Source organism: Balaenoptera borealis, assembly GCF_965194805.1.
Source record: "Balaenoptera borealis genome assembly, chromosome: 19".
Taxonomy (NCBI): domain Eukaryota; kingdom Metazoa; phylum Chordata; class Mammalia; order Artiodactyla; family Balaenopteridae; genus Balaenoptera; species Balaenoptera borealis.
In genome coordinates, this window is record NC_138878.1 from 64,564,806 (window position 1) to 64,580,560 (window position 15,755).

Genomic DNA, 15,755 nt, shown 5'->3' on the forward strand with positions numbered 1-15,755 from the left:
CTTCCCCTCATCAGAGAGTTCTGTGGGAATACAAAAATTTACTTGTTATTTGAACTCTCAGAGGAAATTTTTCTTCTCCGTAACTTTTCCCTCTTTCCTTCCGCATGTGAAATGTGTTCTTTCACCCTCCAGTGGTGCTGCAGCTCCTACAGAGACAGAGGCAAGGTCTTTATCACGATCTATAACACTCTGCCATCTGGCTTCTGTGAGCTCCTGTTGCTTGACTTAGCAGAGCATGAGGTGGACTTTTTCAAAGGGGCCTCTTGCCCCCTCATCTCTCCTTCTCGCCTTCATTCCATTGGATGCTCAGTTCTCAGTCCACATAGGTAAGAGCTGATGCCTTCAGGCTCCAATCCCGGAACTTTCCCGGTTCCATCCCCATTGGATGTTTTTAGGAGACCTCATCAGAAGATGGGAGACACTGGCTGCTCTTTGATTCCATGTGGCACCTCATAACCTGCATGGAGCTGTCTCAAGCCCCGTCTGCCTGTTTAGATCCCTCCTGCATTTCTTCTGTTCTGCTTTGGCCACATTCTTCAGGCTTGTGTGTAACAGGGAGGTGCATTCTATCTTCTGTAATTATTACTTAGGAAAACTAAGGACAGTGGACAGAGAGATCACCTCTTTGATCCCCAGTCTTACTGAGGAGCATATATGTGTCTTTCAGGCTCTTAGTTTGGCATCTGTGGCTAGAGCACATGGTTCCATCTGAAGGTTCTATGATGTCTGATGCACATATCTCATATTTTTTTCACTCCTGTACTGCTCTACCTAGTCTGGGAATGTATTCTCTTCCTGATTTCATACTCTCCTAAGTTTGTGTGATTTTGCCTCTGAAACTTGTTTATGAAATACATAGAACTAGACTCTGAAATTTTATCCAGAATCTTTGGTGTGATAATCCACCCTTCGTTAATCAACAACTTCTGGTGGACTTTCTATAGAGTGGGTTTACTGGGTGACAGATAATTTTGAATGAGAATAGTATCCCTCATATATTGTAATATTTTCCTGCTATATAGAAAATCACCACTTAAAGCTATAGTGAAGTGGTCTGCATATTCTATGATATGAAATAGAAAGTATCACCAGAGCCTGGCTGATAAATCTTTCCAGGTTTTTTTCTGGTTTTGAGCAATGTCACAAAAGCCTGTCTCAAGGGCACTGTGATAGTGGTGTTCACATGTACTATGACCATCCCCTTTCACCCTCAGTAAATGGTGAAGAGGAATTTCTCCTCAGTATAACATTGCCCAAGTTCACATCCTCCTATTTGTGAGGCTGTTGTGTAAACTGTTGTTGACACCATTTTGGGGTCACCTGTGTGCTATTGTTCTTTCTACATCAACAGCTAATTTTGAAACATCTAAATCAGAGAACTTATGAAGTGGAGTGATACCTTCAATCTGAACCATAATTCGTTTTGTTTTGTTTAATGGACTGCCCTTCCCCCATTGAGTGGTCCTGATATTCCTGTGGAACATCATTTGACCACATACATAAGAGTTTATTTCTCATGTCTCTGTTGTATGCCACTGGTCTCTCTCTGTCTTTATGCTGGTACCATACTGCTTTGGTTAGTTTAGGTTTCTAAGAATTTTGAAATAATTGTGAAACCTCCAACTTCATTCCTTTCAACCTTGGTTTTGCTATTGAGTGTCTTTTGAGATTGCATTTGAATCTTAGGATGGATTTATCTGTTTCTTCGCGACACACTATTGGGATTTTATTAGGGATTGCATTGAATCTGTTGATCACTTAGGGTAGTATTTACATACTGACAATATTTACTTCTAATCCATGAACTGGGGATATCTTTGCATTAATTTGTGTCTTTTCAAATATTTTTCAGCTGTGTTTTTAGTTTATAGTGCATATATCTTTCCCTTCTGTAAAGTTTTGCCAAGTACTTTATTTTTTTGATGGTGTTGTAAATGGAATTGTTTTCTGAATTTCCTTCTTGATTTTTTTATTGTCAGTGTATAGAAACAGTATTGATTTTTGTTTGTCAATTTTATATATTGTCATCTTTCTGAGTTCATTATTTCTATCAATTTTTTTTTTAAGAATCTTCACAGATTTTTATTTATTTATTTTTATTTTTTATTTTTTTGCCGCGTTGCACGGCTTGTGGGATCTTAGTTCCCATACCAGGGATCGAACCCAGGCCCCCAGCAGAGGAAGCATGGAGTCCTAACCACTGGACCACCAGGGAATTCCCCAGGGTTTTCTACTTATTAGATCATTTCATTTGTCAAAAGAGATAGTTTTGCTTCTTTTTGCTATTGGAATTGTTGTTTTTATGTCTTTTTCTGCTACCTGCGTGTACTTGCTAGGAATTCCAGTAATTTTTTTTTAGAAATACTGAGTGCAAGTGTCCTTGTCTTTTTCTTGATCTTAGAGGAAAAGCTTTAAGTCATTCCCCATTGAGTATGATGTTAGCTGTGGGCTTTTAATACATGTCCTTTACTATGTTGAGGTCATCTTTTCCTATTTCTAGTTTACTGAGTGTTTTTGTCATGTTTTTAGCGTTTCCCCGTGAGGACACCTCTGGTAATTGGGAGGCTCCTTCCAGCTCAATCTCAATGCAACGTAAGAAGGAGGTGGGGAGTCGCAGGCCAGGAAATTGTCATGAACTTTCCTGCATTTTTCGGTTTAGTGTTTTCAGGATAGGCAATTGCCTGGGTGCTGCCACTTTTTTTACTGGTTTGTAGAGTTTTCCCAAATTCTTTTTTGTTTATTGGTTTTAACTTGGCTTCCTCATGGCTCTAATGAGTGCCTGTGGTTTACTGTTCTGCTGACATCACTCCTCACGGTTTTGTTTTTCTTTGCAGAGTTTGTGTTAAGAAATTTAATGATACGATTTTCAGTATTTAGAGAGGCCAGCTAAAAGAACACTGTCATGTTTAATAACAAGGAGTGTTAACATAAACATTTTATATACCAAATTATGTTATGTAATCGATATTTTAGTTAGTAACATTTGTTTCTTTCTTTGCTTACTTAACTATTGTGATCCTATCCTGAAATTGCTCAGGCTTTCTCAAACACTTCCTGCTATCTTTGTTTCCCCATACAAACCCTGCTCACCCAGCCAGGAGATCTTCATTCTGAAATCATGATCTCCCTACTTTACAGTAGTGTTGATCTGATTACTTTGTTCTGCATGTGTGTGTACAGAATAGACTGATCCGTCTCCTTCTGGTGGTCTTCTCCTGGTTTTTCCTTCTGCTTTCTGCTAAGAACATTATTGCACCATCTCCTTGAATATTATACATGTTTTTATTGAATATGTGCATGGAAATACAGCTATTGGAATTTGATACCTTGCATAGCAAATAGTGTAATAGATTTAAAGTTAATTTCTTTCTACAGTGCTTAAATCTCTTTCAGTTCTTCCCATACTCATAGTATAATTCCCATGGTTAAAAAACTCTGTGCTCCACTCAGGCCCTTTCTCAGTCCTGACCTTTCCTCACATGGTACCTTGATGTGGATGGAAAGATTGTTATTTCCTAGCACATTTAAGTTATTCTCCTGAACTTCCCAATTTCTACAGCACTCCTTCACCCATCCCTCCACCTTCCACATCACTCACACTGTAAAAATAATGCCTCTTTATATATTGAACAACTGTCTCATGACACAACCTAAATCATTTTGTGTGTAGCTGTGATGGCTCAGAAACCTTTTCCAGGAGGGGTGGCTGAATAACCTTAGCAGTTATCCAGCTCACTTCCTGCATCTCCCTTGAAGTTTTCTTTCTCAACTCCTGACATTTGTTGTAGTATTTTGTAATCTATACTGCTTGGGTGGGCGGTCATGTTTAAGGATATGTTGTCTCAGTCTATTGGTCAAGGTTCACATCATGGTTCTCACTACTTTCTGCGTCAGTTGGGGTCATGTACATAAACCTGTGATTCCACTTTCCTTACTTAAAAAATTCTGATAATTTTCCTCAAGCCTTTCAAAAGAAACTAGTAATGTTAGACGGCTTGAAATAGTGGGGGGATTTGGGGGGGGGGGTTTGTTTGTTTGTTTTTTTGGCCACACCACGCTGCTTGCGGGATCTTACTTTCTCAACCAGGAGTGGAACCTGGGCCCGTGGCAGTGAAAGTGCTGAATTCTAACCACTGGACTGCCAGGGAATTCCCAGAAATAGTGCATTTTTTATATTAATGAATCAAAAGTGGCTTTTGTATAAAAAAGATATATTAATATACTGGCATGTTTATTATGATGTCCCTTTTTTTGCCTTATATATTGTATGCCTTTCTTTTGCAATTTGTTGCATGAACCTAGTTAAATAAATTCACAAATTGCTCTCTCTTCATTACATATATTTTGGAGCCAATGAACTGGATATTTTAGGGCACTGAACAGGTAGGGAGTTGTTCTATTTAATGGCTGTTAATATAACTGGAGAATATTTCATTTATTGATATTTAATTGTCATATACAGAAGGTGGTCTTTCAGAATGTTTTATGCTTCTTCCTGGGTACATAGCTTTACAACACATTTTTAGAAGAACATTTTGTTTTTTAAAATACTGTTTTATCATATTCACCATTTTCTCTAAGCTATATTTGTTTCCCAATTGGAAACCGCCACTCCTTGAGATTATTCATTGAATAAGTTAGTTTTGGATTATTTACTGTTACAGTTATTTACTGTCTGTTTTTTTACCATTCATTTCTATTTAACAAGTATGCACAATATATGTATAGTATAATATTCTTTTCTCCTGTTACGAGGCACCAGTATGTTTACTGCTAATTGGTATGTGCTTTGGTGTCATGGTTGAAAAATACACTTTCTTTGATAGCTAACAGAAGTTTTTCCAATGTGAGTGTTTTTATCATAGGTTGTTTGAAAATTGGGTGCCCTAAATTTAAGTGGAATTACCTCGGATCACTTTATCTTTAGTAAAGAATCATTCCTTTTGTGTTTGTAAACGTTTTAATATCATGGTTGGGAATTTTCATAACTCTGTTTTGTGTAAGTACTAATTTTGGTGTAATATGTATTTAACATGAACTATTTACTTATGAATTGGGATGAATAGGATACTTATGGTTCTTTTTGTCTTGTAGATATCTCTCACGTACATGTGATCAAGAAATTACAACTAAATGCAAACACTGATAGAGCAGAAGTATTCCAAACACTGATATTGGGAAGACATGAAAGGAATAAAATCAAGCATTTTTACCTCAGGGAAATCCAGGAAAATATACATGACTTTGAGTCTCAGCCAAGAGATGAGGAAAGAAATTATAAAGGAATGCCTATAAAACGTAACAAAAAGCTGACTGATAAGAGAGATCGGCATGGTAGAAGCACTGCAGGAATCAAGCCTATGGAAAACAGGCTGGCATTAAGCTTTCAGGATGAACTGCATATTTTCAAAAGTGAAGAGAAAATTGATGAATTTAATCAAGCTGACAAGAGTATCAGCATTAGTGCCTCATTTTCACCACTTCAAGGAACTTCTACTGTCCAAACCACCATTTCTAATTCATATGAGAATGATTTTATGCATCCTTCAATACGGACACAAGACCAGAGTGCATGCATGGAAAGCCCTTACAAATGTAATCAGTGTGGCAAAACCTTTCATCGGGGCTTAAATCTCACTCAGCATCAGTTGATCCATACAAAAGAGAAAATATTTAATTGTGATGTATGTTGCAAAGGCTTTAGTCGAAATTCAGACCTTGCAATTCATCGAACAATTCATACTGAAGAGAAATCTTACAAATATAACGAGTGTGGCAAAACCCTTAATCATGGCTTGCACCTCACTGGACATCAGATAGTCCATACAAAAGAGAACTTATATAAATGTGATGTATGTGAAAAAGTGTTTAGTCAAAGTTCATACCTTGCAGTTCATCAGAGAATTCATACTGGAGAGAAACCATACAAATGTAATGAATGTGGCAAGGTCTTTAGTCAGAATTCATACCTTGCAAAACATCGCAGAATTCATACTGGAGAGAAACCTTACAAATGTAATGAGTGCGGCAAGGCTTTTAGTCAAAAAGGAAACCTTGCAAGTCATCAGAGAATTCATACTGGAGAGAAACCTTACAAATGTAATGAGTGTGGTAAGGTATTTAGTATTAGATCAACCCTTGTCAGTCATCAGATAATTCATACTGGAGAGAAACACTACAAATGTAATGAGTGTGGCAAAACCTTTTATTTTGGCTCACACCTCATACAACATCAAATCATCCATTCAGGAGATAAGCCATATAAATGTGATGTATGTGGCAAAGTCTTCGGTCAAAATTCATACCTTGCAGTTCATCGGAGAATTCATACTGGGGAGAAACCTTACCAATGTAAAGACTGTGGCAAAATCTTTAATCACAGCTCAAACCTCAGGAGACATCAGATAATCCATACAGGACAGAAATTATGTAAATGTGATATATGTGGCAGAGTCTTTAGTTATAATTCATACCTTGCAATTCACCGGAGAGTTCATACTGGAGAGAAACCTTACAAATGTAGTGAGTGTGGCAAGGTCTTCAATCGGAATTCAAATCTCGTAATTCATCAGAGAATTCATACTGGAGAGAAACCTTACAAGTGTAATGAGTGTGGCAGCTGCTTTAGTCGAAAAGCATACCTTGCAAAGCATCAGAGTGTTCATACAAAAGCGAAACCTTACAAAAGTAAAGACTGTTGAAAAACCTTTACTTAGATCTCAACTCTCACTACATATCAGGTAATAAATACAAAGGGGGAATCATAGTAACGTGATATATGTGGGAAGGTCTTCACTCAAAATTGACACTTTGGGCTTCCCTGGTGGCACAGTGGTTGAGAATCCGCCTGCCAATGCAGGAGACACGGGTTCGATCCCTGGTCTGGGAAGATCCCACATGCTGCGGAGCAACTAAGCCCGTGCGCCACGACTACTGAGCCTGTGCTCTAGAGCCCGCGAGCCACACCTACTGAGCCCGCATGCCACAACTACTGAAGTCTGTGCGCCTAGAGCCCATGCTCTGCAACAAGAGAAGCCACCGCAATGAGAAGCCTGCGCACCACAACGAAGAGTAGCCCCCTCAATGAAGACCCAATGCAGCCTTAAATAAATAAATAAATAAATAAATAAATAAAATTTTGAAAAATCCTTAAAAAAAAAACAAAACAAAATTGACACTTTAAATTCATGGGAGATTCATAGTGGAGAGAAACTATGCACATGTCATGAGTGTGGCAAAGCCTCACCATCACATAATCTATACTGGACAGAAACTCTAGAAATGTATTGAATTTCTCAAAGTCTTCAGTCAAAATTCATACCTTAAGGTGCACTGAAGTTTCATATTGGAAAGCTGCCTGACAAATATGATGAGTGTGAAAAATCCGTCAGTGTACTTAGAAGCTTATCTTACTGTCAGGTAATCCACATTGATGACGAACTTCAAGCAAGGGTTTTAGCAGCTGTCCACGTCTTAGGCTTCACTGAAAATATCATTCTGGAGAGAAACCGGGTAGGTGTGTTTAGTATGACCAGTCCTTAGACAAGGAAGTCATTCACCAAAGAATTCATTCTGGAGATTACCTCACAAATGCTATGAATGGGCAAAACCTTTACTCAGGGCTCACATCCCGCCAATCATCAGATAATCCATACTGGGGAGAACATTACAGATGTACCAAATGTGGCAAAGTTTCAAGTTAGTGTTCACTTGTCACTAGATATTGGAATATTTATCCTGGAGAGAAACCACTCAAATATTATGTGTGTGGTAAGGATTTTACACAAAGATCACAAGATGGGAAGGTACTGGAACTATCCCTTACTAATGCAACTAGTGTGGCAAAATCTTTACCTTGAGTTCAAATATTAGGCAACAGTGGAGAGTCCACTGAAGAGAAACACTACAAATGTATGAGCAGAGGCTTTATCCTGGCTGCACAATTCACCAGACTTCTCAATATATATCTTTGAGAGGAACCACACGAAGTAATATGTGTGCTAAGGCCTGTACCTAAAGATGAAATTTCTGAAACATAGAGGATTTAGTTTGGAGAGCAACGTTTCAAATGTAATGAATGTTGTAAAAGTTTTCATCAGGTATCTACACCTTTAGTGTAATGATAAAATTCATACAGGTCGGAAACTATATTTACTGAACGTGGAAAGAATTTGATGAAACGATGCATCCTGAGGTTTCACCACAGAACTCATATGAGGGATAATCCTTACAAATGTAATGAATTAGGTAAATTTTTTGTGCCATTCTTAAATCAGCCTACATATCAGAGAATCTATACTAGGCATAAGTACTTCTCCAGGATTAATGTGAGATTGTTATGTACCTTAGAATCATTACAAGTCACAGTATGTTAAAAATTATGAAATGGTATGTATATGACAGGAAGAATAACGTGTAAATGGCCAATTATCTTCACTGTAAATATTCTGTTAATTGAATTTTATTGAAAAAGCCACATTACTATTTATGCCTTTCAACCTGAAGTTTGAAGTCTGTTGATCTTATGCCTTCATTACAGGCCTTTGATGATTGTCTCTGGGAAGGAATCAGTAACATAAGGGGGCCAACTTCGTTAGGTGTGGTTCATTCACATCCATGTTCCCTGGAAAAACAAGGCCCCTGAATTACCAAATTCCATAGTTGTGAATCAGCAATAGGGAGGAGCAGAGAATAACATAAAACTGCCTTGACTCATCATGCTTGTTATGTTCAGGGTGCATGGATAGGTCACTGTGGTTACAGGACAGAATGCTCTACCAGCTGACCATCAGCAGAGCAGTAGGGACCTAAAGGGACTGGACTTGCCATGAGAGGAGAGTGACAGGTTGCTAGGGACTGATTATGTGGTAGGAACGATGTGTCGGAAAAGTTGGTCACCTCTTCCACTGCATGTGAATAGGTGGTGTTTGCATCTATGTTTAATGAGAAATTAGACTCATTCTTGGGAATTGAAGGGAGAGCAGTAAACGTTAGAGGAAATTTTAATTACTGGGTGAGGCTTGGTGGAGGATAAGCTTACGGTTTGAATGTCCAGTTTCTCTCAAAGGAAGGAGCCCTTAGGCTTTTTTATCAGTCTGTCCAGATAGGCTGAATAAGAAGAGGTTTTCCTGAGGATTAAGAGGTGTCAATAGTCAAACATCAAAAAATGGAGTCAGGGGAATTCCCTGGCAGTCCGGTGGTTAGAACTCCGAGCTCTCACTGCCGTGGGCCTGGGTTCAATCCCTGGTCGGAGAACTAAGATCCCACAAGCCGCATGGTGCAGCCAAAAAAAAAAAGAAAAAAAGAAAAGAAAAGAAAAAATGGAGTCAGACTCTTTAATAAAACACTGAGGCAGAGCCCCCTCGCCTACCCACTTGTATCCCTCACAAGTGTCCTATATTAATAAGTCTACTTCTTGCCTGTCACTTTACCTCTCGCTGAATTCCTTCTGCGCTGAGACACAAAAGAACCTGAGGCTCAGGAAGTCCGGAGACCAGATACTGAAACCCCCACCAGGTGGGAGAAATGAACCGTGTGCTACCCACAAGCATGTACACCCCAGACTGGTGGGAAGGAGAAGGTTGAGGATGTTGACTCCCGCTTACCTCCCCACCAACCAATCAAAAGAATGTCCACGAGCTGATCACGCCCTCTCTGAACCATTACTATAAAACTCACTACCCCCTCCAGGTTGGGACACACAGTTTTGAGGGCATTAGCCTGCTGTGGCCCCTTTGCCTGGCAGAGCAATAAAGCTGTTCTTCTCTACTTCACCCAAAAAGAAAAGAAAACAAAACAAACACTGAATGCTTACTCTTGAAATTCCTGAGTTCTTGACTTGGCAAACCACACTTTTCTTCATGCTAATACTTTCTTACATTTCTTTTCCTGCAGCACACATACATTCCATTGTTCAATATGGTTCTTGAAAATGCTTGTAAAATACTATTTGGATAACTTGTCAGAGATATTTTTACCTTAGTTTAATAAAATTAATGTTTGGAAATGTTTATTAGATAATGTAACTAAGCAATTTACTCAAAGAGCAATTTTCTAAATGCTATTAAAATTTGAGTTTCAAATTAGGCTAGTACACAATGTGTTACATTGTTTTCTACTGTAATAAAAAATGTTTTGAATTGTTTCCTTAGCGATAATTTTTTCTGTCACATATATTTCTCCTGTTTTATAGCATGGGATATGTAAATTAGTGGGTTGTTTTGGGACTTCTGTGACATGATAATGCCCATAAGGCAATGACAGGTACAAAGTAGGTGCATTATAAATATGAAGAAAAACTGGTACTTTAGGGCTTTAGTTCAGTGAAAAAACTGGAGTGGCAAAATGGTGACATGAAATCTCTCTTGTGGGAGTTGGCTATGGTCAGGTGCTTGAAAATCAAGTGTGTGGAGTTGAACAAACATGCAGTGAAGTGAAAGAAATTACAAGGATGAATGAGATAGACTGCAGAATTCCAATTATAGTTTGTGACAAGGAGAGAATCTCCATTCCCAAGTGTCTGGAAGCTGTGCCGCCCTTTCCTATTGATATGTTCACATTCAGAACCAGAAGATCTTGCAGAGAAAATAACATTTGTGCTACTTTTGGTATGTCAACTGACACCCAGTATCCTCCACATAGAATTTGTTCCCAACCAAGAATAATGTATTTTTCTCTGATAAGTGATCTTGATTATTATTATTATTTATTTATTTATTTATTTATTTAGGCTGTACCATGTGGCTTGCAGGATATTAGTTCCCCAACCAGGGATTGAACCTGGGCCCCGGCAGCAAAAGTGACGAGTCCTAACCACTGGACCACCAAGGAATTCCCTGACTTATATTATCTTTAATATGAATTCTTTCTATGATTCATTTCTGTTTGTAATATTTTATGATGAATTTTGCAATCTTCATGTGGGATTGAATTGGTCATTTTGTTTACTTTCTCTTTTTTTTCTATTAACTTTGTCTAGTTTTTTATCCTAGTAATACTGGCCTTATAAATTGAGTTGACAAGTACTCCCTCCTTTTCTTGTCTTAAAAAGAAATTTTATAGCCTGCTGTATAGCACAGGGAACTCTACTCTATACTCTGATGGCCTATATGGGAAAAGACTCTGAAAAAACAAAAAAAAGAGTGGATATATGTATAACTGATTCACTTTGCTGTACACCTGAAACAACATTGTAAATCAACTATACTCCAATAAAAGTTTAAAAATTAAAAAAGAAATCGTATGGAATTACTGGTAGTTCTTTATAAATTTGATAGAATTGTTGAATGCCATCGTTGTGACTTTGTTAAATTACCTTTTGTAAAGTTGAGCCCCTGAGTGTTGAAAGTTAGGCAACAACTCCACGAAAGACTGCAAGAGAAAGTGAAATGGAGACGTTTATTACTCACAGATTCTGGAGGAGCTACAAGGTATAGCTGGAGGGAACATGTAAGAAGTCCAGGTAGGGTCTAGACAGAGAGCATGGGGCCAGACCTGGGGCGTAAACCTTCTTTAGGGTCCATGGATAGGCTGTTTAAATGGAATTGGTGAATTCAAACCAGAAAGAATAGGAATTACTAAGCTTCAGTGGGGGAAGGGGAGCCAGATTTAAAGAAGAACCAGGGGAAGGCCGTGGGTGATGGGGAAGTGTGGTTGTCACGAGGGCAGTCCAAGGAGTCATATCCCTGTGACTCTGGGCTGTTAACCTAGGATGTGCTGTCAAAGGAAAGGCTGGTGTCAGTTCACGGCCCCAGCAGGCCACTAGACTACACCAAATAGATACTGAAACAGCCATATTATGGAGTAGTTTATCTAGGATCTCACAGTCACCATCTCAGCTTGCAGATTTCTTTCTTGGCTAGTGGGGATTTTGAAATTTAAAATTTACTTTGTAATTCAAGGTAGTTATTCAAATAATCTGTTTCACATTGGTGATTTGTTTTAGGTTACTCGTTTCATGGAATCAGTCCATTTCATCTTAGTTTTTAAGTATTATTTTGTAGAGTTTTGTAATAGTTCATTTCTATCCTTTTCTTGTCTGCCTGTTCTGTAGTGATATTCCCTATTTTATCTAATAATCAGTAGTTTTATTTAGTGTGAACAAAGGAGGGAAAAATCATTTCTGAGAAAAGCTGCAGTTATCATATATACTAATATTATTTACAATCATTTATCACCCTTCTGTGAGATCATACATGTCTGCCCTTTGATATCAGTCTTGGCCACTTGACTTAGGCAACCCTTCCTTTCACTTGAGAAGATTGCACTTCCTTGCCCATTTTATGCAAGCTTGGCTTTTTGAGTTCCTGGGCCAATTTGGTGTGAGTAGAAAGGCACGTTTCAAGTTTAAATGGAAGCTTTCAAATCTTTTGTTTGTTTCGTATAACCCTGTCTTCTCTACTGCAAGAAGGGTCTTGGATAGACTGAAATTTTATGCTGAATGACAGAATCAAATTATACAAACAAGCAAGAGGTGAATAATGATACATACGAGGAAGAAATAAATGTTTGTTGTTGTAAGACATTGAAAATTCAGGAATACTTGTTACATAGCAAAACGTGTAAAAACGTGACTGGTTCATTTTCAATGACCTTTTCTTTTTTCATGCCCACCTTAACCTCCCAAAGTCAAGGTTATAGGTGAGAACTCATTGTCTCTCATTCCTTCTCTCATATATTGCCTCCTTCCTTTAGAATGTCCATTTAATTTTGATTCAACTACAAATATATTACCTTCTTTGTCTAACTACACTGGGTTGACTACAGGTTTTCAGTTTTAACACTTCCAACTGGTTTATCATTGAATATTTGTAAAATAACCTTACTAAAATTGCCCAGTTACATGGTGCTGCCTTCACCTGAGGAAGGAAGCCTCAGAACTACATGAACTCAGTTAATACTTCAGTCCCACCACAAACAGGAAGTTCACACTGAGGGCTAGAAAGCCAAGCAAAGAAATGAAACGAGCCCTTAGACTTTTAGTGTATTGGTAAATTGCTGTTCCTTTTCGATGAGCGCTCTTATTAACTCCACATTTAATTTAATATTAAACTATGTGATATTAACATACCTGTTATATCTGAGGGATGATCAGAATTGGAGAAGCTACCTTAAGTATTTCCTATAGAGGAATAGAGAAATAAGATTTCCTTGAAACTACAGAATATATTCAATTGAGGGTAGGCACTTAAAATGCTACTTTAATTTTTATTTTATTATTTATTTGTTTAATCATTCATTTAAAAACAATTCTATTGGCCCCACTGCACAGCTTGTGGGATCCCAGTTCCCTGACCAGGGATCAAACCCGTTCCCCCTTCAGTGGAAACGCAGAGTCCCAACCACTGAACCGCCAGGGAACTCCCCCTTAAAATGTTATTTTAAAGTTATGTTTCTTTTTTTGGCCCGGTAGCAGGGCTTGCAGGATCTTAGTTCCCCGACCAGGAGTTGAACCTGGGCCCTCGGCAGTGAAGGCTTGGAATCCTAACCATTGGACTGCCAAGGAATTCCAGAAAGCTATATGTTTCTGGACATGAAATGATTCTTATATTATCATTTTTAATTTTCTTTTTTCATTGTCCACATACAAAATATTGACTCCCAAACAGGAAAATTACATTAAATATATGTACTACAAGTATCCACATTACAATCCATTCTCAAGCATCATTTTTTTTTTTTTTTTTTGGACCGCACCGTGCAGCTTGCAGAATCATATTTCCCCAACCAGGGATTGAACCCTGGCCCTCCGCAGTGAAACCTCAGGGCCCGCCAGGGAATTCCCAAGCATATATATATATTTTTTTGACCGAGCCACACTGCATTTAGGATCTTAGTTCGCCGACCAGGGATCCAACCCGCTGCCCTGCAGTGGAAGCGCAGAGTCTTAACCACTGGACCGCCAGGGAAGTCCCATATTTCCTTTTTTTAATAAGATACCTGGGACTTCCTTCTTCCTTGGTGGCTCAGTGGTTAAGAATCTGCCTGCCAATGCAGGTGACACGGGTTGGAGCCCTGGCCTGGGAAGATCCCACATGCCACGGAGCAGCTAAGCCCGTGTGCCACAGCTACTGAGCCTGCGCTCTAGAGCCCGCAAGCCACAACTACTGAGCCCATGCACCACAACTACTGAGCCTGCCCTGTGCTCTAGAGCCACGAGCCACAACTACTGAGCCCATGTGCCACAACTGAAGCCCGCACACCTAGAGCCGGTGCTCCGCAACAAGAGAAGCCACCGCAATGAGAAGCCCACGCACCGCAACTAAGAGTAGCCCCTGCTTGCAGCAACTAGAGAAAGCCTGGGCGCAGCAACAAAGACTCAGTGCAGCCAAAAATAAATTTATTTAAAAAAAAATAAAGATACCTGGGACCTCCCTAATGGTCCAGTGGCTAAGACTCCACGCTCCCACTGCAGTGGGTCCGGGTTGCATCCTTGGTCAGGGAACTAGATCCCATGTGCATGCCGCAACTAAAGATCCAGAACCAACGCAGCCAAATAAATATCTTTTTTTAAAGATACCTTGGACTTCCCAGGTGGTCCAGTGGTTAAGAATTCGCCTGCCAATGCAGGGGACACGGGTTCGAGCCCTGGTCTGGGAAGATCCCACATGCTGCGGAGCAACTAAGCCCATGCACCACAACTGCTGAGCCTGCGCTCTAGAGCCCGCGAGCCACAACTACTGAGCCCGCGTGCCTAGAGCCCATGCTCCACAAGAGAAGCCACTGCAATCAGAAGCCCGCGCACCGCAGGGAAGAGTAGCCCCCGCTCACCGCAACTAGAGAAAGCCCACGAGCAGCAACGAAGACCCAATGCAGCCAAAAATAAATAAGATACCTTAGGCGTATTTTTTACAACAGAAAGTGCTATATAGATATCATATTTATACTTTGCTCGTTATGTATGATGGAGACCATTCCAGTCTACTGACCTTCCTCACTATACTAGCTTCTCACGCATAGCCATGTATTCCCCTAGTTTCTCACTCCCCTCACATAAAGGCAAGGCCATAGAACCAGTTTTGCCAAATGCGGAGGTACTAAAGGGTTTCAAGCAGGAAAATGTCCCGAAAGGCGGTTTCTACGTGGACCGAAGGCAGAAAAGGCAAGGGCTTCGGTACTGGCCTCGGAGAAATTTGAAACCCAAAGGGAAAAGGTCCGCGATCTGTAACAATGACGTCTGGATTTACGTGGGGAGGAGGGGCGGGAGTGGGAATTAAAAGACCGCAGTGATTCCAAAACCCTGAGGATGGAGTAAAAGGACCGTGAAGCACTGATTTCAACTAGCAAAGACAAACGCTCTGCATTGCTACTTCGTTCCAAGAATTCCATTTCCGGGGCCGTAGAGAAACGCGCACGTGCCTGGTGAAGAGGCCGACCGGCCGGGGCGGGGCCTGGACGGAGAGCTACGGCCGGGTTTGGGGGGCGGTGAGGGGAACCCGGTCCGGGAAGGGAACGCGGGAGGGCGGGGAAGGGGGCGGGCCCGGAAGGTGCTTCCCTGTATTTGACGGGCTTGTTTCAAGTTGCAGCCTGTAAAAATTGTAAGTTAAAGCTTACCATTGGGGCCTTCCCTGGTGGCGCAGTGGTTGAGAGTCTGCCTGCCAATGCAGGGGACACGGGTTCGAGCCCTGGTCTGGGAAGATCCCACATGCCGCGGAGCAACTGGGCCCGTGAGCCACAATTACTGAGCCTGCGCGTCTGGAGCCTGTGCTCCGCAACAAAAGAGGCCGCGATGGTGAGAGGCCCGCGCACCGCGATGA

At 40.2% G+C, this 15,755-nt stretch overlaps 1 protein-coding gene across 6 annotated transcripts in view; it reads left to right on the top strand.

The window, feature by feature from the left end:
• The window catches only part of LOC309616851 (zinc finger protein 836-like), a gene marked incomplete at its 3' end in the record, with an annotated part of 476,825 nt that overhangs the window by 301,387 nt on the left and 159,683 nt on the right, over positions 1-15,755 (top strand). For 5 of the 6 annotated variants that reach the window (XM_082368090.1, XM_082368091.1, XM_082368088.1 and 2 more), the window contains one exon: positions 5,095-6,701. The exons of the other annotated variant lie outside the window; for it this stretch is intronic. In XM_082368090.1, coding sequence (XP_082224216.1) covers positions 5,095-6,701 — 1,607 coding nt within the window. Of the gene's footprint in view, positions 1-5,094; positions 6,702-15,755 lie in introns of those variants that run through there. 6 annotated transcript variants of the gene reach the window in all.